Source organism: Cygnus olor, chromosome 13, assembly GCF_009769625.2.
Source record: "Cygnus olor isolate bCygOlo1 chromosome 13, bCygOlo1.pri.v2, whole genome shotgun sequence".
Lineage (NCBI taxonomy): Eukaryota > Metazoa > Chordata > Aves > Anseriformes > Anatidae > Cygnus > Cygnus olor.
In genome coordinates this window covers 1991693-2012840 of record NC_049181.1, presented here as the reverse complement: position 1 = coordinate 2012840, position 21148 = coordinate 1991693, and the positions used below count along the sequence as shown (strand labels likewise).

The 21148-nt window shown below is 51.0% G+C and overlaps 1 protein-coding gene and 1 long non-coding RNA gene across 6 annotated transcripts in view; one reads left to right on the top strand and one right to left on the bottom strand.

The window, feature by feature from the left end:
• Positions 1-877: 877 nt before the first annotated feature.
• Positions 878-7851, bottom strand: LOC121077068. 2 transcript variants are annotated; one of them, XR_005823880.1, is made up of 2 exons: positions 7629-7851; positions 878-1370 (listed from the first exon to the last, which is right to left on the bottom strand). It is a non-coding gene; the product is annotated as an uncharacterized LOC121077068 (long non-coding RNA). The 2 variants fall into 2 exon arrangements; XR_005823881.1 differs by lacking the exon at positions 7629-7851 and adding an exon at positions 4232-7059.
• The window catches only part of BRWD3 (bromodomain and WD repeat domain containing 3), a 51748-nt gene continuing 37881 nt past the window's right edge, over positions 7282-21148 (top strand). The window contains exons 1-6 of one of the 4 annotated variants that reach the window (XR_005823879.1): positions 7282-7524; positions 7618-7676; positions 7823-7852; positions 8101-8160; positions 15820-15970; positions 18413-18511. Coding sequence is in view for 2 of the 4 variants with exons in the window: in XM_040571853.1 (XP_040427787.1) it covers positions 7488-7524; positions 7618-7676; positions 7823-7852; positions 8101-8160; positions 15820-15970; positions 18413-18511 (436 nt within the window). In the remaining 2 variants the exon portion in view is untranslated. Of the gene's footprint in view, positions 7525-7617; positions 7677-7822; positions 7853-8100; positions 8161-8762; positions 9096-15819; positions 15971-18412; positions 18512-21148 lie in introns of those variants that run through there. The other 3 variants (XM_040571853.1, XM_040571852.1, XM_040571854.1) reach the window with 3 other exon arrangements.

Sequence of the window (21148 nt, the reverse complement as noted above, 5' to 3'; positions counted from 1 at the left end):
ATAAATGCAAAATAATGCCAGTGGGAGGGTGGGACCCTTAACTACAAAGATGCAGAAATGGGCTCTGACCTAACACAACTCAGTGAGGAGATCTTGGCACCGCTGCACTGACATTTTCATAGCGCTATGCACAGCGCTCAGAGGCAGTCAAAGGCAAAAGGACCATAAAGAATTATTAGGGAGGAAATGGAGAACAAATAAAAACAAGCGTTGTTGTGCCAGCATACGGCCCTGTGGTATACCCGCCTCGACACTTGGTGCAGCTTCGGACCTCTCATCTCCAAATGGCCTCAACGGCACTAGAAAAGGTGGGGAAAGACAACGGGAGGGAGCAGTGCTTTGTGAGAGCTGCCTTATGGGGTGGGGATAAATAGGGTAGGACTTTCTTATTTGGAAGAGCAGCCTGAAAGGGAACGTGGTCCAGGTGCCTGAACAGCATGGTGAAGGGGGAACGGCTGCTCCTGGCTGCACAGACTCCAGGAGGCGCTGAAGGAAGTTATGGGGTACAGAGCTGAAGCACCCCAAGGAAGCACTTCCTGAAGCCAGGCACAACCCAGTTTGGGAGCTTACCCTGGGCACCTGCACTGGACCCCGCTGACACACAGCCAGGACGGAGGGTGCCGTGGATCCTCTCTGTTTCATTCACGTGTGGCCGATGGCAAGTGGTTAGGAGAGCGGGTACCCCCCTTGCCTTCCTCCCTCTGCACCCCCAAATATTTAATTTGGTTTGGATTTCATCGTGTTGGTGCTATTAAGTGACTCACAGAACCCATTTCATTTTCCTCCTCATCAGGCTGCAGCATTAGTTTTATTGGTGACTCCGAAATTTTTTTATAAACTCAGACTCCTGTGGGCAAACTTGTACAAGACAGCTTTCTAATTCGTCACCTCATGCGGTAATTTATATTTAATTTCTATTTGTTATACGACTCTATTATAAAGGTATTAATGACCTTATTTACAATGTTTACATCTTATGGATGTCAATAAATAGGTAAAAAACAATTCAAAGACTTTATACTTCTTTTTTTTCAATATAAAACCCCAGCACTTTTAAAAACTCTTACGAACTTTGTTGACCCCCTCACAAAAATACCTATTACTTCTGTAAAACTGAGAAACAGAATTAAAACACAAACATCCTGACAACTTAGCAGAGAAAGGGGACGGGGTACATGGAGGCATCGTTCTATGTAAGTTATCTGCCTGGCTGACGGAGTGACAGTGCCATTTGCATACCCAGCTACGCGGGGACAGCCGTGATGAATCCCCAGCCGCACAGGCAGACGCCGTGTGCCCAGACTGCAAAGCTATGGAGTGCCTCCGCTCCTCGGCGCTTGCAGGAAAAGCCGAAAATGCAGGATCGGGCCCTGAAAAAAAAAAGAAAAAAGAAAAAAAGAATTCTTTAAAAAATATCCAGCGGGATTTGGATTTGGTGAGTTAGGCAGGAAACGCGGGGCAGCATTTCTGGGGGAGAGCCCTTTGTGCAGCGCTCGCCCCCAGAAGCGAGCAGGGCAGTAGCCATTTGCATGAGAAGGACGGCGCTGAGCAGCTGGGGCGCTGGGCACCACGGGCTTGAGTCAAACCCGAGCTCCTGGCAAAAGAGGGTCAGAATCGGGCCCTCAGACACGGGTGTAGACGACTGCAATTGCAATAACAGCGGTGACGGAAGCTACGTTGTCGCTTAGAACTATTAGTAATTTTCCGGCTAAGAAAACTTGCCGAGTTCCAGGCACTTTCGGGTTTAAGGTTGAGATCCAGTGGTGCCCCGGCAGATTTGACCGGGGTGCTGGCGTTATTTACCTGCCCTTCTGTTTACGCAGCACAGAGCTACACGGGCGGCTGTCGCCCCTTTTCACACGCGTTCCATCCACATTCGCAATTTTACATTTATTTGTACGTAAAATAAAGGCAACGGTGTTTGCGTAACATTGAGAGAGGGTGAATTTCTTGGGAAACTATGCAGATCAAAGCCACCACAACCGCAGCAGGGATGTACATACCGCCTGGCAGACCGGCAGCCAACGCCAGCTAATGGCTGCCGTAAGAAATCCGAGCTACGGATCGCTCGCAGGGCGACAGAGGAGACCCCTCCAGGCAGGTGGCATTTTGGGGTCTGGCGAAGGGGATTTCAGATTTGCGAGCGGAAGAACCAGCACATTTACACCATGAGGAACGAGTGATCCGTGAGCTCGGAGGAACCGTTTTAAGGCAGAATTTAGAAACAAAGGAGCGTCGTCCTGGCCGGTCCTCCACAGCCCTTCGTCTGGGATGGTGGTGGAGGCGCCTCTTGGTGCGGAGCACCATCTAGAGGGCACGCTGGGATGATGCAAAAACCGGAATATTTAAAAATAGAAAAAAAAAAAATATCCTAGAGCAGATCTTATATAATACCCAACAGGTATTTAGGTATTATTTAACAGCTGTAGTCGGGCGAAAAACTGTACGCAGGTGTGGACATTTGGAGGTTTCTCCAGCCAGACAGGGCGGTGACTGGCACACAGCACCTCCGCACTCAAGCAAATGTGTCTAATTTGGTAATTATTTTGCGCCCTGTATTTCCTTAGAATAAACAAACTATGATGCCAAAATTTAATTTTGAGGTTATTGCATTTGGAGATCGCCTTAAAGTAAATCTTGACTTTTCAATGCCTGTATGTCGTCACCGCTGCGGAGTTCAAAGCACCGACTCTTAAATTGCTTCTAACCAGCAGTTATTTTCCTATCAGTTACAGAAAACCTCGGATTTCATCTCTGGAACAATTGGTGTCCTTGTGTCCCACCTGGCTGCACATGAAAGGCCCTAGAGGAACAGAATGCATACCAAAAAGTTGGGCAAAAAATACTCAAAAAAAGCCCCAAATGTTTAACTTCCCGCAGCCCTTACATCCAAATGGGTTCAGACACACGCATCCCCATCCACGTTTACTGAAGAGGACAGGTTCAGTCCGGGTACGACCCAGCACACCTGCGTGACTCTGATCTCAGCTGCCCTCTCTGATCTGCAGCCACGCTGCATTTCTGCCCGGTTTGGGCAAAACTGCACCAGGTACGTTTTTACACCGTGTCGAGGCTATAAAGCAGCAGGCTGGCTTTGACTCATCAGGGAAGGATAACGATAAATAAAAGAAAGACTCACTCACTTGGTGCTACAAGCCGACCAAGGGGAAGATAACTTAATTTAGTGGTTAAATTAAAGAGAGCTAAACTCTGTTTACTTGCGTTTACTCGCAACTACAGCGTTAAGATGAGAGGCAACAGAGCCAAGCTGGAGCATGGGAAATTCAGATAAGGAAATGATTTTGCAGCGTGAGGGTGGCCAAAGACTGGGACTGGAACTGGCTGGGTTGCCCGGGCAGGTTGTGCAATCCTCCCTCCTTGGGCAAGGCCCTGAGCAGCCGATAGGATCAGAGCTGCTCTGCGCAGGAGGGCGAGTGGATGACCTTCGAGGTCTCCTCCAAGCTAAATTATTCCGTAATTCCACGAAACAGCCCAGCGAAGCACTGTGAGCCGACTGTGCTGTAAACTCATTTAATGGAGAGTGTTGGAAAATAAAGGGAGATGTCTCGTTTCAGGTAAAGAAGGGTACATTAATCAAAAGGCATAAACATCTTGAATCTGTAACCTTTACGTGGAGTGACATGCATATAGAGAGATGCTATGCTGGGGAACCAGGGTCCTCGCTAGTAACAAGAAATGTCAGTAAGAAGGCAGAAAGGCAGAGCTAAGTGAGGCTGTGAAAGTATGAAATAGGCAGCTGCATGCGTGAAAGGAAAATCTCCTAAACCAAATTAACTTATGACCCACACCTTGAACCTCAGCACAATCTCTTTCACAGTGATAGTCTCCATGATACTCTCCCAGTACACATCCAGCACTTGTTGTCCATCCTTCAGGCTTTCTGCAGATACCAGTTTGTGGTAATCTACGCCCTGTCTTGCCAGGAGACACGGGAGAGAGGCAGCTAGCCCTGCAATGTTTGACAAGTTTGGCCATGGCAGCGCGGGATTGCTTTTACTCTGTGGGACGGTGTCTGAACTGAGGGTTTATCTGAAGGTTTCCACTCTCAAAATCCTTCAAAGGCTTTCCTTTTTATTTTTTTTTCCCAGGAAAATAAGTAAATAAAATAAATAAATAAATAAATAAATAAAAGAGGAAGCATGGAAAGAAATTGTTACAATCCTGCTTCTTCCCTAAAGCGTCTCTGGTTTTGGACACCTCTGTGGTTCACCTGCAAGAGCATCGCGTCGGTATGCTCCTCCCCAGCACTCAGCGCTGCTGTTGGCATTCACGTAACAGCATTCTGCTCTGGAGAAACATGAATAAGCACTAGCGTAAAATCTGGCTTTCAGGAGGAGATTTACTATCACTCCCCGGCACGCTGCCTCTTGGACGCAGCGGCTCCAGAAAGAGATGAGTCACGGAGATCCGCAGTGTGCTGTGGAAGTGGAGCTCCCAGGGAACGAAGGCTACGCTCGGAGCTGGGCACTGCTCACCAGAAAGATGACTCCTTGAGGGAAGAGCCCAGGAGAAGCGGGAAGAGTTACCTGTCACAGAGCTCACAGCAACCCTAGGGAATAAGAAAGCAACGGGGAGAACGTTAACACCACGAAGCCGTGGTGCCGCAGGACCAGCAAAGAGGATGGAGGTCACTGCAGAGCCGTAAAGCACAGCCGGAATCGCTGGGAAGGAGCCTGGCCGAAGGAGGAGTTGCACAACGGCTGCTGCGGGCATGACTAACGTGCTGTTGGGACTTGGCCTGAATGCAGGCTGCTGGTCTGCGCACCCGCACCCGGCAACGAATACCTACCACATAGCTGCGGGATTACTAACGCGCGCCCTTCCTGTTGATGCACGAAGCGCAGCACTTGCACCACGGAGCACCTCTGAGTCCCAGATGTAAACGCACCTCGGCCAACAGCAAGACTTCTGGTTTGAAGTGTGGGAAGGACCCAAGGGACAGACAAGCTTACTTCGGGAATGTTTTCTATCATAGGCTTTCAACTTGAGAGCCCGTTTTATTTACTGTAGAAGTTCCCATTGGCTCTAGACGGCCCTAAAAGAATAATCGGGCCCGTTGCGGTGGTACGGCTTTATTTGCTGCTGCCTCCGAGCTTAAATAACAGCAAATTGCGAGGAGAGAGGCTCAGTAAGGAGCCAAAGAAACGCGCCCGTTCATAAAGAAATACCTTAGGTAACTGTTACCACTGGAACACACTAGGAGGGGGTGCTATGGAGTATTCATGGTGCTGCGTTTTCTCTTGATGTAGAACGACATTTAGCTCAGAAAGACTGAAATGTACTTTCAGGGCACACTACGTTTTCTGTGTTTTTCCTTTGCATTCCTGGCACACAAAGCAAGATGAGCTTGCAATCATCAGATAGGAGGGAGAAACGTTACCTCTACAGATACGGAACATCGCAGGGTTCTTTTCCTCCCTGGCAATGTTTCCAGAACTGCTGTTTTACACTGTAACTCTCACAGGAACTGCAGGGCACACTTCAAAGCCTCCCGTGTAACGCTGGAAGAGTTGTTACTACCAAAAAGCCCCCAGAACTGAGGTTTGCAGCTTGGTGAGGTGGCACCTCACATCTCTTTAAGTGACAATCATGAATCTGCCTTTAAAAAAGATTCCAAGAGCTACGATGATAAGCAGGGAGGCTCTCTCTCCTTCTTTCTTTCCTTCTTTTTCTGGCTATTTAAACTCTCATTAGCAACTTGAGAACTTCAGAGGATGAAGAAAACAAGGTCTATGCATCATCCAGTTAATCTGAGCTCCTGCTGCAATTTCCACACCCATATTAGGGTGCAGGCGAATTATGCAGAGCAGCTGAATGTCAAACACCTGACTCGTTCTCGAGAGGGCTCCTGGCACTTGGTCTGGTGCCTTGAAACCTCCTGAGCCGGCTGCCAGCAGGAAGGACTGTCCTCGCGGTAATAGCAGGAAGAACTCTGAAACAGCACTTCACAGAAAGCCTAGTCATGCACATAGGCTATAAATATATGCAAAAATGAATTTATTCTTAATGTTTCAACTGCATTGATTTGCTATGATTCAGCTCTTGGTATTCAAAGCATGAAGATGAGTTGTCTTTTTTATTTATTTTTTCAGTTATGACAATGATTGTTACACTGCCAAGGATCAGGAAACTCTAACGTTGAATGCCAGGTCTTTATGGCAGCAAAAAACAATTTGACGTTAAGAAACGCTGTCCATTCACTTAGTGTTTTAGCAGCTTATCTCTGAAGTGGAATAGATTTCTGAAGTTTTGACAGGATGCTTCCCATGGAAAAGTGACTCGTTTCCCTTAGGAATATCTACAGGGATCAATATTGCACCTTTTTTTTTCTTTGGAGAGAGCACACGCCACACCAGCCACGTCTTTATTTCCCGGACAGTGGGAGGAAACAATTGTGATTTGGCTCCTAGAGCCACCCCATGTCCTGTAACCTTGGCAGCGCTGCGTCCTCTGGGTGTTTATCCCTGACTTTGCGTGCTGAGGCGATGACGCCCTGATAACAGCAGGTGCCACGTACCGATGGCTAGAAGTTCCTATGTATGGTCCAGTCAGGCACAGAAGGGCAATTCCTGGGCACCCGCAACGCATCAATTTGTCTCGAGCACCTTTGCATTTGCTGGAGGAGCTCCCCTTTGGTTTGTGCCAGGTGCACAGGAGCACTTGTGGGGGGGGGGGGGGGGCCCTGTCCTCCAACGTTCCGTCTTGAGCGCTCCTGCGTTTACGGTGGACGAAAGGGAGAAAACCGACTTCAGAGAAAACAACTTCGTGAGCCTAACTCGGGAAGGTTATTTGCTTTAGTTGTGGCGCGTCACCACGCGCCGCGCACCCAGTACCAGTCCAACGCCTCCTCGGTCCTTTCCGCTGCAGCCGGGGCTTCCCACAGGGCAGCCCGAGGTGCCGGGGGCTGGGGCCCGCTCCCCGCCAGCCGCAGCCCCCCGGTGCCTCGCACCGACAGCCCAACGCGCTCCCCGGCTGCCCGGGGGCTTTCCGTTCCGGGGCGGCCCGGGGGCTCTCGTTCCGGGCCGGGCCCGTGCGGGGAGGCCCGGGGCGCGGCCTAGGCCCGGCGGGGAGGCCCGAGGGCGGCGGGGCGGAACCGGGCGGCGTCCGGGCCTCCCCCACCGGGCCCCGGCCTCGCCCCGCTCCCTCCCCGGGTCCGGCCCGGCCCTGCCCGGCCCTTCCGGCGCGGCGCTCCCCGGCTGCGGGGAGGCTCCCGGCAGCTCCCCCGTGCGGCGGGCGGGGCGCCCTGCAGGCCGCTCGGCGCTGCCCGCTGCGGGCCGGGAGAGCCGCGGGGCCGGCGGCGATGCCATGAAGCCGGCGGGGAGCCGCGGCGGGGCGAGCGGCTCGAACGCGCACCGGGGCTCGGCCGCGGGGGCTCGGCCGCTGTAGGAGCGGCGACTCCGCGGGACGCCACCCGCCGCCCCCGCCCCCCCCCACCCCACCACCCCCGGGGCCTCCTCCGTCGGAGGATGGCGGCAGCGGCCGCCCCGACGCAGCTGGAAGCCGGTGGGTAGCGCTGGCGGCGGGGGCTCGGCGGCCGCCCGGCCGCTTTGTAACCGCGTCCCCTTCTCCCCCCTTCCTCCTCCCCCCCCCCCGCAGAGCTCTACTACCTGATCGCCAGGTTCCTGCAGTCCGGGCCCTGCAAGAAATCCGCCCAGGTGAGCGCGGCTGCGGCCGGGCCGGGCGGGGACGGGACGGGACGGGACGGGACGGGGCAGGAGGGCGGCGGGCGGGCCGGGGGGGGAGCCGCGGCGTTACGGGCGCCGGCCTCACGCCCTTTGTGTGCCGCTGCGTGTCTCCGCAGGTGCTGGTGGAGGAGCTGGAGGAGCACCAGGTAAGGGGCAGCCGGGGGCTGCGCTGCCCCGGCCCGGCACAGCCCGGCACGGCACAGCCCGGGGCAGCCCGGCCGCGGGGCCCGGCGGGCGGCACGGTGCCCGTGCTGGGGGGGGGGCGGGGGGGTCACGGCCGGCTGGGCCGGGCCTTGGGGGGCCGCTCGGGCCGGGGGGGGGGGGGGCTCGGAGCTGGCCCCCCCCCGGGTGGGGTCTGACCGCCGCCCCCGTCCCTCCCCGTCTCACCCCGCAGCTGATTCCCCGGCGCCTGGACTGGCAGGGCAAGGAGCACCGGCGGAGCTTCGAGGACCTGGTGAGCCCACAGCCCCTAAACCCCCCCCCCCCCCGCTACCGGCTCCGCGCCCCTCGCCCTCACCCCGGACCCTCACCGGGACCCCCCCAGCCCCGCCGCTCTGCACCTCACGGGGCCGCGGCTCCACCGGGCCGGGGGCACGGCGGGGAACGGGGCCGGGGCGGGCGTGTGCGAGTGTACGGGGAGGGTAACGGGGGGCTCCGGGGGGGGGGGGAACCGGGGCCGGGGCTGCCCGCGTTGCGCTATTGTGGGGCCGGGCGGGTTATCTGAGGGCACGTACCGGAGCCCTGCCCGGCGAATGGCGCCGCGCCTTACAAGCCGGAGCGGGGCTGGCGGCGATGTAACGACGCGGCTGATTGGTTGCGGGGCCGCGGAGGAACTGGTTGGGGAGGGCGGGGGGGGTGAGGCCGGGCCGGCGGCGCGGGGCTGCGGCGGGGCCGGGCCGGGCCGGGCCGGGCCGGGGGGGGCCGGGGGTGCCCCGGGGGTGCCGCCTCCAGCCGGGCCTTGCGGGCGCTGCGGGGCCCGGCCCGGGCACAGCCGCCGGTGCCAGGCCCGTGGTCGCGGCCTGCGCCGGGCCCTGCGTGGAAAATGTGGAGAAAAAGCCAAAAACGTGGGAAAAGCCCGGCGGAGCCGTGCCCAGCCCGTCCCGGCGTCGCCTCACCGGGGAGCTGGGGGTTTGCTCCCGGCCCCTCCCGCCCGCAGGCTGCGGGTCCTGGTGTGAGAGGTGCTGGCACTGCCCCGCAGCCTGCTCGGGGGCCGTTGCCCCCTTCAGCGATGTTAGAGACGCTCAGGCGCAGGCTGGAGATGAGCCCCTTGCACTGCTGCCGTCCCTTCCCAAAGCACGCCGAGAACGTAAGGCGAACGCCGTGCGAACGCGGTGCCTCACCGTCCCTCGTGCGGGTAACGCCAGCGCTCCGTGAGCAAGCGGCAAGGGAGTAAGTACCGCGTTCAACACCTGCTCACGCTTCTCCTCGAGAACCCGAGACCCAGCGACACGCAGGCTGTTTCAGCCTTAGCGTCTGCCTGCACCCGGTGCCCGTGCGGGCTGCCGGCAGTGGCAGCAGGAGCTCTGCTTTCAGGCACGCCGGTTTTGCTTCATCAGTTGCGTTGCGTCTGCGTTTTTTCCTCTCGTTCCGTGGGGCGTGGCTAGGGAAGCCCTCAGAGCTCTTCTGGCGTGCGAGGTGTCCTTGCTGCAGCCACGTACTTCTCTGTAAAATTTCAGAAACAGGGAACACGCAGGCGTGAGGTGAGGCTTGGGATTCATGGGAAGTTGCTTCTTGGTATACAGCATTATCAAAATTCAGAGTGAGGTTTTTGCTTCTGTCTAAAGCTAATCGACAATAATCCTTTCTGAGAGCCTCTTTTCTAGTTTGGTTTAACTGTTAACAAGACTTACGGCGAGGGACGGGACCGTTACGTGAGTCCTTGCAGCAAGACTGGTGTAGATGCTAGGTGGGATGGACCGAGCTTCCTTCTATTAATCCTCAGACAGAAGCTTTTGCTGTCAAGGATGTTGAAGGAAAGCCTTTTCCTCCCTTTTCTTAGGGCTTGATGTATTTGGAATTTGGACCTTTGAATGCATATGATCGTGTATTAACCTAAGCTGGTTGATTTCAGTGCTAGCTAGATGTATGGATGTAATGTTTAGGACAAGGCCTGGGCTGTGAAGAATGAATAACTCTGAGCTTCGTTTTAACTATCCCACTCACCCAGTGAACAAAAAATATAATTACTGACGCTAGCATTTGGGGATGAAGCTTTTTTTCTACCCATTTCTCCTGTTTGACTACCTAGAAGCAGGCAAACAAATTCAGTTCCAGTCTTTGCCGAGTGTTGCAACTGTGCTGGGCAGGCGGGCCTGAGATAATTGCATGGGGGTTTACAAACCCAGACAAGTCAGATTTCTTGTTTGATTGTTTGCCCGATATTCTGCTCCTGCAGATCTGACAAAGGATTTATTGTTCTAATTGCTGATGTTTCAGCTTTGTTTTCCATTCTCAGTCTGGCTGTTTAGGCTGGCGTTGGTATTTCTGGGGGGCTATGCTGATACTCCTGTTGTTGAGTGTGTTGGTACTGCTCTTAGGGCTTTTGGAAACGATAAAGATGTAACAACCACATCGCCTACCAGGCGGCTTTTGTCTAGGAAATGTTTACTCCTCCATCCCTCAAGCTTTTGGTCAAGAACTGAGATTTCTCTGTTGAGATTTTTTTCTTTTTTATTTGAACTCGCTCTCTTACTTTAAATGTCAGGTACCGCAAGCCAAAAGAACACTAAGATACGCCAATAAGAATTGCGTCCTGCGAGCAAAAGCGTGCAGAGAACCTGAGCTTGTTGTGCGTTTGGGTTCCCTTTGTCTTTCTGCTTATTTCCACCTCGGAGTGCTTTTATGTGCAACATGTGGCTGCCTGTCTAGGTAATCGCCCAGGTGTACTCCAAAGGTCTGCGTGCTTGAAGCGCTTTTCACCTTGTTACTGACTGCTGGTGGTCGTGGGACATGAAACGTGCTCGTAAAGGGGAGAGTCCTCGCCCTCATTAGGAAGGTCTTAGGTATGTCAGACTTGCACGCAATTAGTACTCCTATTTTAAATTAACCACAGCAGTTTAATGTGTAGCCAGCTGCTGGGCAGACAAGTCGAGCTGAGCTGCCTTAGATTATCACAACAGCCTCCCCTGGACTGCTGCTCGAAATTATCTGTGTTTATTCCCGATAAAAACGACTGACCCTCGTCTGGCTTTCAAGAACTTTCCGAAGGACCGTCTGTTCTGTCTACGTCCGTTTTGTTCTCCGTGCTGAAGATAGGCCTGATTTCAGGACGCGCAGAAAATCAGCTGTTGTTGGACTCCGTATTTGAGCGGAGAATTTGCGTCCGTGAGAGGCTGGTGCGGAACAGCTTATGGGATTTGGCTTTGAGGTTCTGCCTAGTCCGCCTGCACTGATTTAAAGCGAGCTCCGAGGCCGAGGTGCTGTTATTTATAGATATCGCCAATCCCAGCATTAGCAGCAGAGAGATGTTACGGTTTTGTCACCTCAGGAAAATGTCAGCTGGTGGCGTGGTGGTTCCAAGCCAGCCTCTCAAGGGAAGCTGAGTGGATAATGGCTTTTTAAATTTGTGTGTATTTGCATGTCGTTGACGTCTTGTGCAAGTCCGGTGTCGGAGCTTCCTTTTGCTGAGATTCCATATTTGAGGTCTTGAGGAATTTCCTGCTCGCTCAGCTCTCTTGGTCTCCTCTGCTGCTTTTTGATACGTTTGTCGATTGATTTCCTAACTGATCGGTATTTTGGCAAACGGGACAAGTGTCGGACGGCTGTCCGGAGGTTACAAATCTGCTGCCGCTGCGCAGCTGCCTGCCCACAGAGGCCCTGCTGCGAAGGAGCCCGTGCAGGTCCACCTTGCTCTCGGGGTTGCTTCCATCGAGCGGCTTTTCCATCGGATGTAGCTCCAGCTTCGCAGCAGTGTTTCGCGGGGCTTCCCAAAAGAGATGTTTCAGAGCTACCCGGTGCCAGTCCCTGGGAAGACGGGCATCTTCCTACAAGTAGAAATCGCGAAGAGTTGTTGGTTTGTTTGTTTGTTTCCTGTTTATTGAAACGTTCCTGGGAGGAGAAACTGTCAACGCTAATACCAGGGGATTTGGTTTGTTGATCCCTGCAACAAACAAGCCTCTTGCCTGTCTTCTTAGCTGGCCAGTGAGGACCCTTTTCTTAGTAGCCTTTGAGATTGCGTTGTGGTGGTGCCAACAGCGGGAGCACAGACAGGTTTAGGGCCACGACTTTCCCCTAACCCTGCCGTGACTTCAGTAACAGCGCTTTATTTGCTGCTGCTTGGCACTGCAGCATCTTGTCTGCGTTCTGGTTCCACAAGGGCGTATCCACCCTACCCAATTTGAAAGTTTTTAGGTCTGTAAGATCTACGTCCTGTGCAGTTGCTCCCATGGTGCTGTGGCGTTCTTGTGCTCTGCCGTTTTAACCCATCTTTCCCATCGTAAGGCAACAGAACATGCTTTTCTTTACAGTTTATCCCAGTCTATGGGACTGGCTCTCACGTAGCCTGTTCAGTTCTTCCAAGTTATTTTAAAAGCTCTTTGTTTAACACGTTTTTTGACTTGTATTACTTGTTTGGTTCTTATTTTTTTTCTAATTTTCTAATATTTTTTTCTAAACTAGTTTTCAGTATTCTGGAGATAGTTGCTAATACACTTGGGGAGGTGATAATATCCTTACCGGCGTTTAATTTTGCCTCGTGGGGTTTGGACTACAAGGCGTGGCTATGACTGATGTTAAGCTTTGCTTTTTTCCGCCCTTTTAACAAGAATCTGATCTGGGAGACTTCATTTGTCTCGGTCGTATGTTTGCAGCCTCGTGTTTTGGAAAGATTCTGAAAACCCACTTAGGGCTACCTCCTGCAGAGGTGGAGGGGGAATATTTGTTTCAAGTTCTTTCGGGAACCTGCAAATAGAATTGCTAGTTTGGCTCGGGGCTGCAGTTTAAGCATTTTATTTGGAAGTTACTATGGAAAAAAAAGCTCCGGGAGAACTGACTGCTCGTGCTGCCTGCCCGTGTAGCTGCTTGGTCGTAGCGGCGGCGTGAACGTACAGATCAGGGGCCGCTTCCTGGGGCTGCTCTGCTCTGTGCAAACACGTAAATGATGGAGAGAAGAGCCGTGCAGCTTTTCTTCTTTAGCCAGGCATGGTTCTGCTGGCAGGTGGCTCGTCTGATGAGCAGGGCTGGTTAATAAAGCCAGCGGTCACGTTGATAGGCGCGTAGTCTGGGCGACGTGTGCCACGTGAAAAGTTTGCAATCTGGCAAAAGCGAGCGCTGAAATCTCGCTGCTTCGGCAGCTCCCTCGTGCCGATTGAACGCTGGCTCCACGCTGGATTTGCCAACTTTCCTGGTCTGGGCAGCGAGCAGCCAGATGTCCGGGAGCCTGAGCCGCTTCGCGTCTGGGTCGCCCAGACAGATCACCACCAGGCACCCGCAGCCAACTGCCGCGTGCTCGGCGAGCCTGGCGCATCCATCTCTGATCTGCGAGCGTTGGCAGGTCTGCCGATGTGGTGGTGCTCGCTCCCTTGGCTGCTCTGTAAAGAGCTGCCTGAACGTCGAGATCTTCGTGCGGCGAAGTGCCTTTCCCTTCCTGAGTAGGTGCCCGGAGCTGGGCAGGGCTGCTTGTTGAACAACTCGTGCTTTCGCGTGAGTAGCGCCGTGCCCCGTCTCCGCAGCAGGGCGTTTGCTGCCAGGTTTAATTCAGCACCTCGCGCCAGGCACAGAATAGTGGCGATGCTTCAAAACCAGCGTGTTCCTCAGCGAAAAGGGAGGTGTTTCCCCGCAGTACGCCGAGAGAATGGTGTGGGCCTTCTGAAATTGCATATTAGTGGTGGTTTCTTTCTACCCTAAAAGTAAAATGTAAGTTTTCCCTGCTTCTGGATTGGTTACTGTTTTTCTTTTTATCTTCTGAGCTTGGATCGTTGCTCGAATTGACAGTCGTTGGCTGAGAAACACATTACTGATTATCGCAGATGTAAAAGAGCGTTTCATAGTCTGAAGTGAGTAAATTGCAGATTTTCTCTTTGGGATCGCCTTTGTTTCAGATCCTTCCCTTACATACTGAAGGGAGGCTAGCACGGGAGAACAAAGTTTTGTGGTTTTCCACCATTCAGACGTTTCTAGTATTTCAGAAATGGCCTAGAGTGATAGGTGAATACAGAAGCTCAGGTAATCCTTTCATCTCATTTTGCCTACTGTTACATCATGCGCCTTACGACTAAAGACAGCTCATGCTTCCATACTGAGCGTCACCAGCTGGTCAGTCGGGTAGGCGCTGATATCGTTTTGGAACTGTATGGTTTTTTGGGGAAAAAAAGGTAGAGTGGCTGGAGGAGCTGGTCGCTGCAAGACAGCATTCGTGGGATAGGGTGTTCATCCCTCGTTTCACTGCATGGAAATCCATGGAATGGGACTGTGTTAGTGCAGTTATCAGGTTTACCTTTTCCTGCAGAGGTACGATTCTTCCATTTCCATCAAGCCCGGAGCTTTGGAGGAGCCCAGCTTCCCCGTGGATTGTTACAGACCTGCAGAGCTTTACCAGGCAGCGACCGAGAGGCAGCGCGGCGGAGCCCGACCCGCTGCTCTGAGAGTTTCCTCTCAGACTGGAGGAGTTCGGTTTGGTTTAGTTAAGTGATGCCTCGCGTGTGCCGTTAGGAAAGGCTTGGCTTTTTTTGGTTAAAATCGTCGTTGCGGCTTGGTGTTTGTGATGCAGGTGACTGCATTCTAACACACCTGACTCACCCTCGGTAGCGCCGCCGCCGCTGCTGCCCAGCTGGAGCGAGGGATTTCCCAACGGCCTGCAGCAACCGTCTGCGTGATGGCACGGCTCGGTGAGCAGCGTTTTGGCAGCACCCCCGAATGAAGCAGTTTCCTTTTCCTCCTTCCTGCTGCGTGCTGTTCCCCCGGTGTGCTGGGGGCTGGCGTTCCCTCGGGGATGCAGGTGACCAGGATAGCTGGGCCAGGCTGGTGGCGCTGTGCGGTTCAAAGCGGTGGTCCTCTTCCTTCCTTTCCACCAGCTCTGACCCTTTTGTGAATCAGGCAGCTTTGCTGGACCGGGCAGAAAACCTTTCCCTTCTGCTGGCATGCGACTGGATGCATCCGAAGCGGTCGTGTAGGAGAGGGGGGTGCGCGCAGGCACGCGCCTGCTTTTTCTTTACAATAAACACAGTTCTGGCCCTATCAGGTAGCATTTAGTACCTGGCATTAGCTTGTGGCTTGGGAAAACAACAGTCTGGGTTAGCATCGTCATATTCTTTGTAACGCTGCGACAGATACAGCAATTATGAATGGTTCAAATGAGACTTTTTTTCTCAGTCTTCACTCGCGGGTACCTAAGAGCCGAGTTCCTGGTGGTCCTTGTGAAGGAGATGGCCGTGGCTCTGTGTCCTGCGTTGAAGGAGCTCAGTGGGCTCTGACGCGGAGTTTTTGCTGCCAGCTAGTAGAAGTGGCAGATGCGGGGTGTTCTGGTTAACGAGGCACGGTTTGTTTGCTGTTTGAACAGCCTGGCAGGAAAAACTATTGTCTGTCTGTAGAAAGCAGCCTTTGTCTGAAGGGGAAAAGGACGAAATGTTTTCCCGGGATGACAACTGGGAAGCTGACACGTGTGGGTGTTACGGATACCTATTCCTAGGTGCTGAAACTGGGGACCGGGAATCGCTCTAAGGATACTGTTTAGGGTGTTCAGGCTGCGGTACCTGTGCTTACAGGGATGTGACTGGCTGGCAAGGGCGTTTCAGCTGAGCAAGGCATACCGCATGTGAAAAGAAGGCATTAAAGGTAAAACAGACTTCAGAAAAAGTCCCCAGGCAATACTTCGTTAGATCAGAGTACTGCCCTGAGAATGCTGAGTTCTGGGGATTTTTTGTTTGTTATTGAAGGTTGTCTTAAATTATGACCGGCTATTACTACCTTGATTGTCTAGTCTGACTTTTTCAGCACTCTGTGGCACTTTGAAAGACATCTTAGGTATAATTAATTTGGAGAGTTTTTTCACCGCTTTTTTTTTTTTAGACTTGATTTCAACAACTAACTTTAATATTTGAGTATGAACTGGGAGGAAAATACCAGCAGAAGCAAGAACAAACCAAATTTCACACATCTGTGTCGTTTGTATGTTTAGGTGGCTGTCAATGCACACATCCCTCCGGATTATCTTCTTCGGATCTGTGAGAGACTTGGACCACTTTTAGACAAGGAAATCCCCCAGAGCGTCCTAGGTGTGCAGACTTTGCTAGGCGTTGGGCGGCAGTCCCTGTTACGGGCAGCAAAAGGTAAGGTTTTCAATGCACGCGTGGCTGCGTTTTGTTTTGATGAGTAACCCCCTTTTGTTTCAAGTCATGTCGCGCTATCTGTGCTTGTTTGCATGAACCGTGGTTTATCTCATTTGCCTGTCAGCTCCTGCTTTCCTGTTGCAGTCCTGCTAAAATACAGCTGGTGCCGGTCCTGTTGCACATACCTGCTTTTTACTGCCTGATCCTGCTACTTGCTTCCCCACCCCGCCCTCCCCAGCACGTTGGGCCAGGGATTGTGTAAATGATGTGATGAACTGGATTAGAGATTCGATCCAGCTGAAAAATAGCCATTTTCTTCATATGCGCGAGCGTGTGTGTGTGTCCAAAAGAAGCCAGCAGAGTTAATTTTTGCTGGGCTGTTTTTCACGCTGATACGTTCCATTTTGTGGCTCCCTGGCCGTGCAGATGGGTACGTCAGGTTGAAGGATAGGGTAGCATTTGGGGCAGCATTTAGGGGGTGGGAGGAGGTGAGACCGGTTCTCTGGTGGTAATTCCTGCTTGTCCTTGCTTAAAGTTAATTTGACCGAAGGCCCCTGTTCCCTTCATGAATAGAACACCAGGCCAGCCCTTTTGAAAAACCGCTCTGCTTGAGGTAATGATCCTGAAAGCAGACTTTTGTGTTGGAACTAAGTGGATCTGAGAGCCATCTGCTATTGAAAGGAGCGGTTCCTCCCGTCCCTCCTCGCTCCGTGCCCCTGCCACTTCTCCCCTGTAGGAGCCAGAACTTTTCTGATCCTATGATGGGCTGATTCAGAGAGCTAAACCGTTGCAAAATTTATTACTGCTATTGTAGTGAATTAAATTAGCTCGTGGAAGGATCACGGTGCCGGAGGTGACAAGAGGCAGCAGGAGCAACGTCCTGGGAGCGGGGCAGGGATGGAGAGCGGGACCTTCCAGTCGGAGTGGCAGCTGAGCACTTAGTTTGCTGCATCCTCTGAAGTCACACTCTGATGCTGGTCAGGACTGCAGCCGTTTGCTAATCAACTTGATACCACCTGAAGGATGTGCTGTTTGCAGTTGCTTACCCAAAGGCTTGGGGATGAGTCTGTTCTGTTATAATTGGCTGAGAGGTTCAGGTTTGCAGGGAGGCCCACTTCAAAACATTTCTTCGTTCCACATCAGTTTGCATCTTAGGAGAAAGCAGCAACAAAAGCATAAAGAGAGAATAAACATATTTGTGCTGGGAGACAAAAGCGTCTTGGGCGAGTTAGGGGACAGAGGCTAGGTGAGTTGCTGAAATGTGTAGTGCTTGCTAAGCCGAGTGACAAACTTACTGCAAAGAGGTTTCTACTAGATTTATGGTGGGATTTTTTCCTTCAGAAAAAAAGGTGCTGTGGCATCGCGCGCTTTGGTGTGCGCTCACTGCCATAGAACAGTGTACCTTTTTCAATTGACACGTGGATTTTTTTAACCCCCAGTTGTGCTTCGGCACGAAGCTTCCATTTCCCGTTAGCGGTTAGAGTTATTTTGATCAATTTCAGGACGTAAGTGCTGCTGTTAAGGTGTATCGCTGGGATACCCCGTGGTACACTTCGGGTTGTAATCAGAAGGAGCTCTCAGGGGTCTCTCGGAGGCACGTAAACTCGCTGACATCACAGTCACAGATCTAAATGGTGATGCGCAGATCCACCAATCTGTGGCACTGTCCTTCTGTTTCAGTTCTTATTCACTGTGGGAGCTCGTTTCTCTCCTTCCAGATGGCCAGAAATGGAAGAAGTCCAGGTCTAATTTCTGAGGCACTCTGAACAGCCTCAGAAAAATCACTATTGTTCTAGAAAGAAGGCTCTCTAAGGCCAGTTGGCAGCAGAGAGCTGGAGAGCCTTTAAAGAAAACAGTCTTCATTTTAAAAACAGTGTTTTTGGAGGGTGCTGGGGTGCAGAGGAGAGTCTGAAAGTAGGGCATATTGCCACCGATTGCAAAAAAACAGATGTTTTGGAAAAAAATTCCCTTCACCCCTTTTCCAGGAGAAAACATTTGTAGATGTGTGTGTATTCTCAAATGTACAGCTCATAAAGAGGGGTCCTGCGCGTGTTGGGATTCCAGAAGGACTAAAAACACATCAGAGCTCAGTTTCATGCCAAGCGCACCTACTTTTTGCATTCTCTTTTTTTTTTTTTTTTGCAGCATATCAGACGCTCTTACTCACCAAAGTGAAGCAAAACCAAGCTGAAGACACTTGCAGTCATATTGCTTAGGAACTAGAAGTCAGGGTAGCAACTTCCTCTCACTGTTCAATTTCTGACAAACTGTTTAAAGAGATTAATCCTATTTTTCCAAGAGAACAGTTGGACGTGGAGGCTGAGACATGACACACGAGATGCTGGGAATGGTGCTTGATGCTGTTGATTGTAGGGAGAAAGGGCAGTTGGACCCAGCTGGGCTGTTCGTCTCACTTACCTGCTGTTAATCTTGCCTGTGCAGACTTCAGACACACGCTATGGAAAGGATCTGCATTTGCAGCTCTTCACAGAGGCCGGCCTCCCGAACTACCTGTAAATTATGGGAAACCACCAAACGTGGGTGAGTCTTGACGCATAAACAAGGTGTTTTTTCCTTCTCTGTAGTTTTTTGATGTTCCAACTTAAAGTTACTGTCTGAAACACTAACAGGGGTTTTCCTTAGTGGCTTTTTTGATATGTCACCATGAATTACTCTAAAAAAGGGTTCTCACTGACGATAGAATAACCCTTTTTGCACTGTTCTGGCTTGATTCTTCTATAATGCATGCACACATGTTAAAACGTTGTGGTCTTGTTAAAAAGCTTTGCGTGTCACAGTCCTGTTTGGAGGGGAAATAAGCTCAAATCTTTTTGTTATGATATGCCTCCATAGTATGTATGTATGCCTACAGGATTGAGTAGGCACGGTCACAGGCATGGAGGCAATCGTATTCGGGAACCTCAGCCAGAACAGAGCGCCTGGCTCCCAGAGAACTTTCTTGTCTCAAGAATTCAGTTCAGTTCACTTATGACAGAAAACAGACTGCTTGCAACATCCCTCTCCAAAAAGGAAATAATCACCAAACCAACATTTGTATTACTTCAGCTTCAGTTGTCCACCCAGTTAAAGAACTTGTATAAAACTCAGATGTGTGTTAGGCATCCAGCTTATATATCACCAAAGAGCTCTATTTTGCTTAAACTGGAAGGTATTTTCCTTGCACAGTCTAAACTTTCATTAACCATTTTTGTAGCAAAGAAATTTGATTCTTGCGGGCATAAATGTAAGTGCTGTCTGTCATGATTTGTTTTCTTATTAGGGTATTTTATCTGTGTTTGCCATCTAAGTGTTTGTGCAGATGTATAGGCTTCTCCTGGTGTGTTAGGGGATCCGTTCACGTAGGTTTCTTTTATCTGTTAAATGGAAATCTCTGAAGGGAAGTCTTTCTATTGAACTTCATCCAAGTATCACTATTAATTTAACTTAAAAATCAGAATATTGAAAGTACCTAGGATGGTTTTCTTTCTGATTACAATTCCTATTTTATCTCTGGAAATAATTTCTCTTTTTAAGGAGATGCCATCAGCGGTTCCTCCTTTGGAGACTCAGGGATCAGAATGAGTCTCTGCTTCTGCCGTGTCTGTTCCTCTGTGCTTCTGCACTTTCTCACTGCCTCTCATTACTAAAAATTAACCTTTGTCTGACACGAAAGGGACAAAGTAGAGGCTGCTTATGGTTGAAATTGATAGTGCGGTTTGCATAAGGTCTGTGGTGTTTTGGCAGTGGTGTGACAGGATAGCAAAGTTAATATGGGTCTTGTGGTTGAAAGAGAAGTGGATATTTGCCTAGAACTGATTCATATTTAACTACTACATTAATAATTTTCCTGCACTGTCAAACAATTTGAGTTATAGTGTGGAAATTAAAAAAGAAATAACTATTTCCACATATTAGTAAGGTTACTTCTATACATATCTCTACATTTATCCTTTTAAACTGGTTCTGAAGTTACTGTATAATTAGCAGTTGGGTCGGTCGGTTGCCAATAAGCTGGATTTAGATTTACTGCACAGACTTAATTTCTGTAGCAGTTGTATTTCTGTAAGTACTCCTGGATCAACTCTTTCATAAGGGGAAAATCAGACCGTGTTTTTGGAATATGCTTTCTTATTGGTGATCAATAGTGACGGACTGGACTTCAGCATTGTCGTGCTGTCATGACAAAGGTCTCTGCTGCTTGGCTGGTGACTGTTTAGTGACTTAGAGAACAGAATGTGTTGTTGGTTTTGATGTTTTTCCATGAATTGCTATTAAGAGACACAAAAGTGTTGTTTGGAAATCTTTCTTTTATAGCCTGAAATTCGTTTTTGTAAACACTGGTTTCTAGAAGAATACAGTCCTCCTTGGTCTAGGTACGTGAACTACCAGTAAGAGAGGAAGATATAGATAAGGGTTAAAGTACAGCAGTTTACTGTACCCGTGCTGTTCAGGAGGCAGAAACTTGGTTGTGGCATTCCCAACGGTTATTCCTGAAGTGGAAGTCTAAAAATTCCTCTGTGCATATTTGTGCAAAAAGGGTGGGTTTTGGGGCGAGCAGTGGCAGCCGCAGGTGCTGCAGTGTGTGCGTCTCGTTTTAAAATACAAAACGAAGGAGTGTGCCCAACGCCTTTAATATTTCAACATGATTGTGGATTCCTGTACTCCGCTGGCTTGGCCGGATCGGGACAGCCTTGAGCTTTCTGGAATTACGGGGTGAATCCTGTCCTGTAGAGTCTCTGAGAAAGGGCCAGCCTTTTCCATGGAGGTCACTCTCAGGATCGTCTTGTCTGTGTGTCCAGTCTTACAGAGATGTGGAGAGGAAGGGGAAACGCTGTTAGAGTTTTCTGCAGCTGACAGGATATCACGGTGAACGCAGCGAGGTTGGCCTTGCAGGCAGTTTCTTTGCAGGTTTTGCTGTAGTGCTGTGTTTGGGACTCCTGTTGTGCTCTTCCAGTCAGAAAACGAAGATTGGTCGTAGAGAAGCTCAGAAACGTGGTTATTCATGAATGATAAACCTGGGTTTGAATACTGCGTGCGGTTTGTTGGAGACTTTTTTTTTAGCAGATTAGAAAGAAGGCTGGTTTCCCTCTGTAGCTGATTACCAGAAGTATTTTAACCCGCGTATGAGCACGTTTACACGCGTAGCTGGACTCGGTGAAAGCAGCACCCCCAAAATTC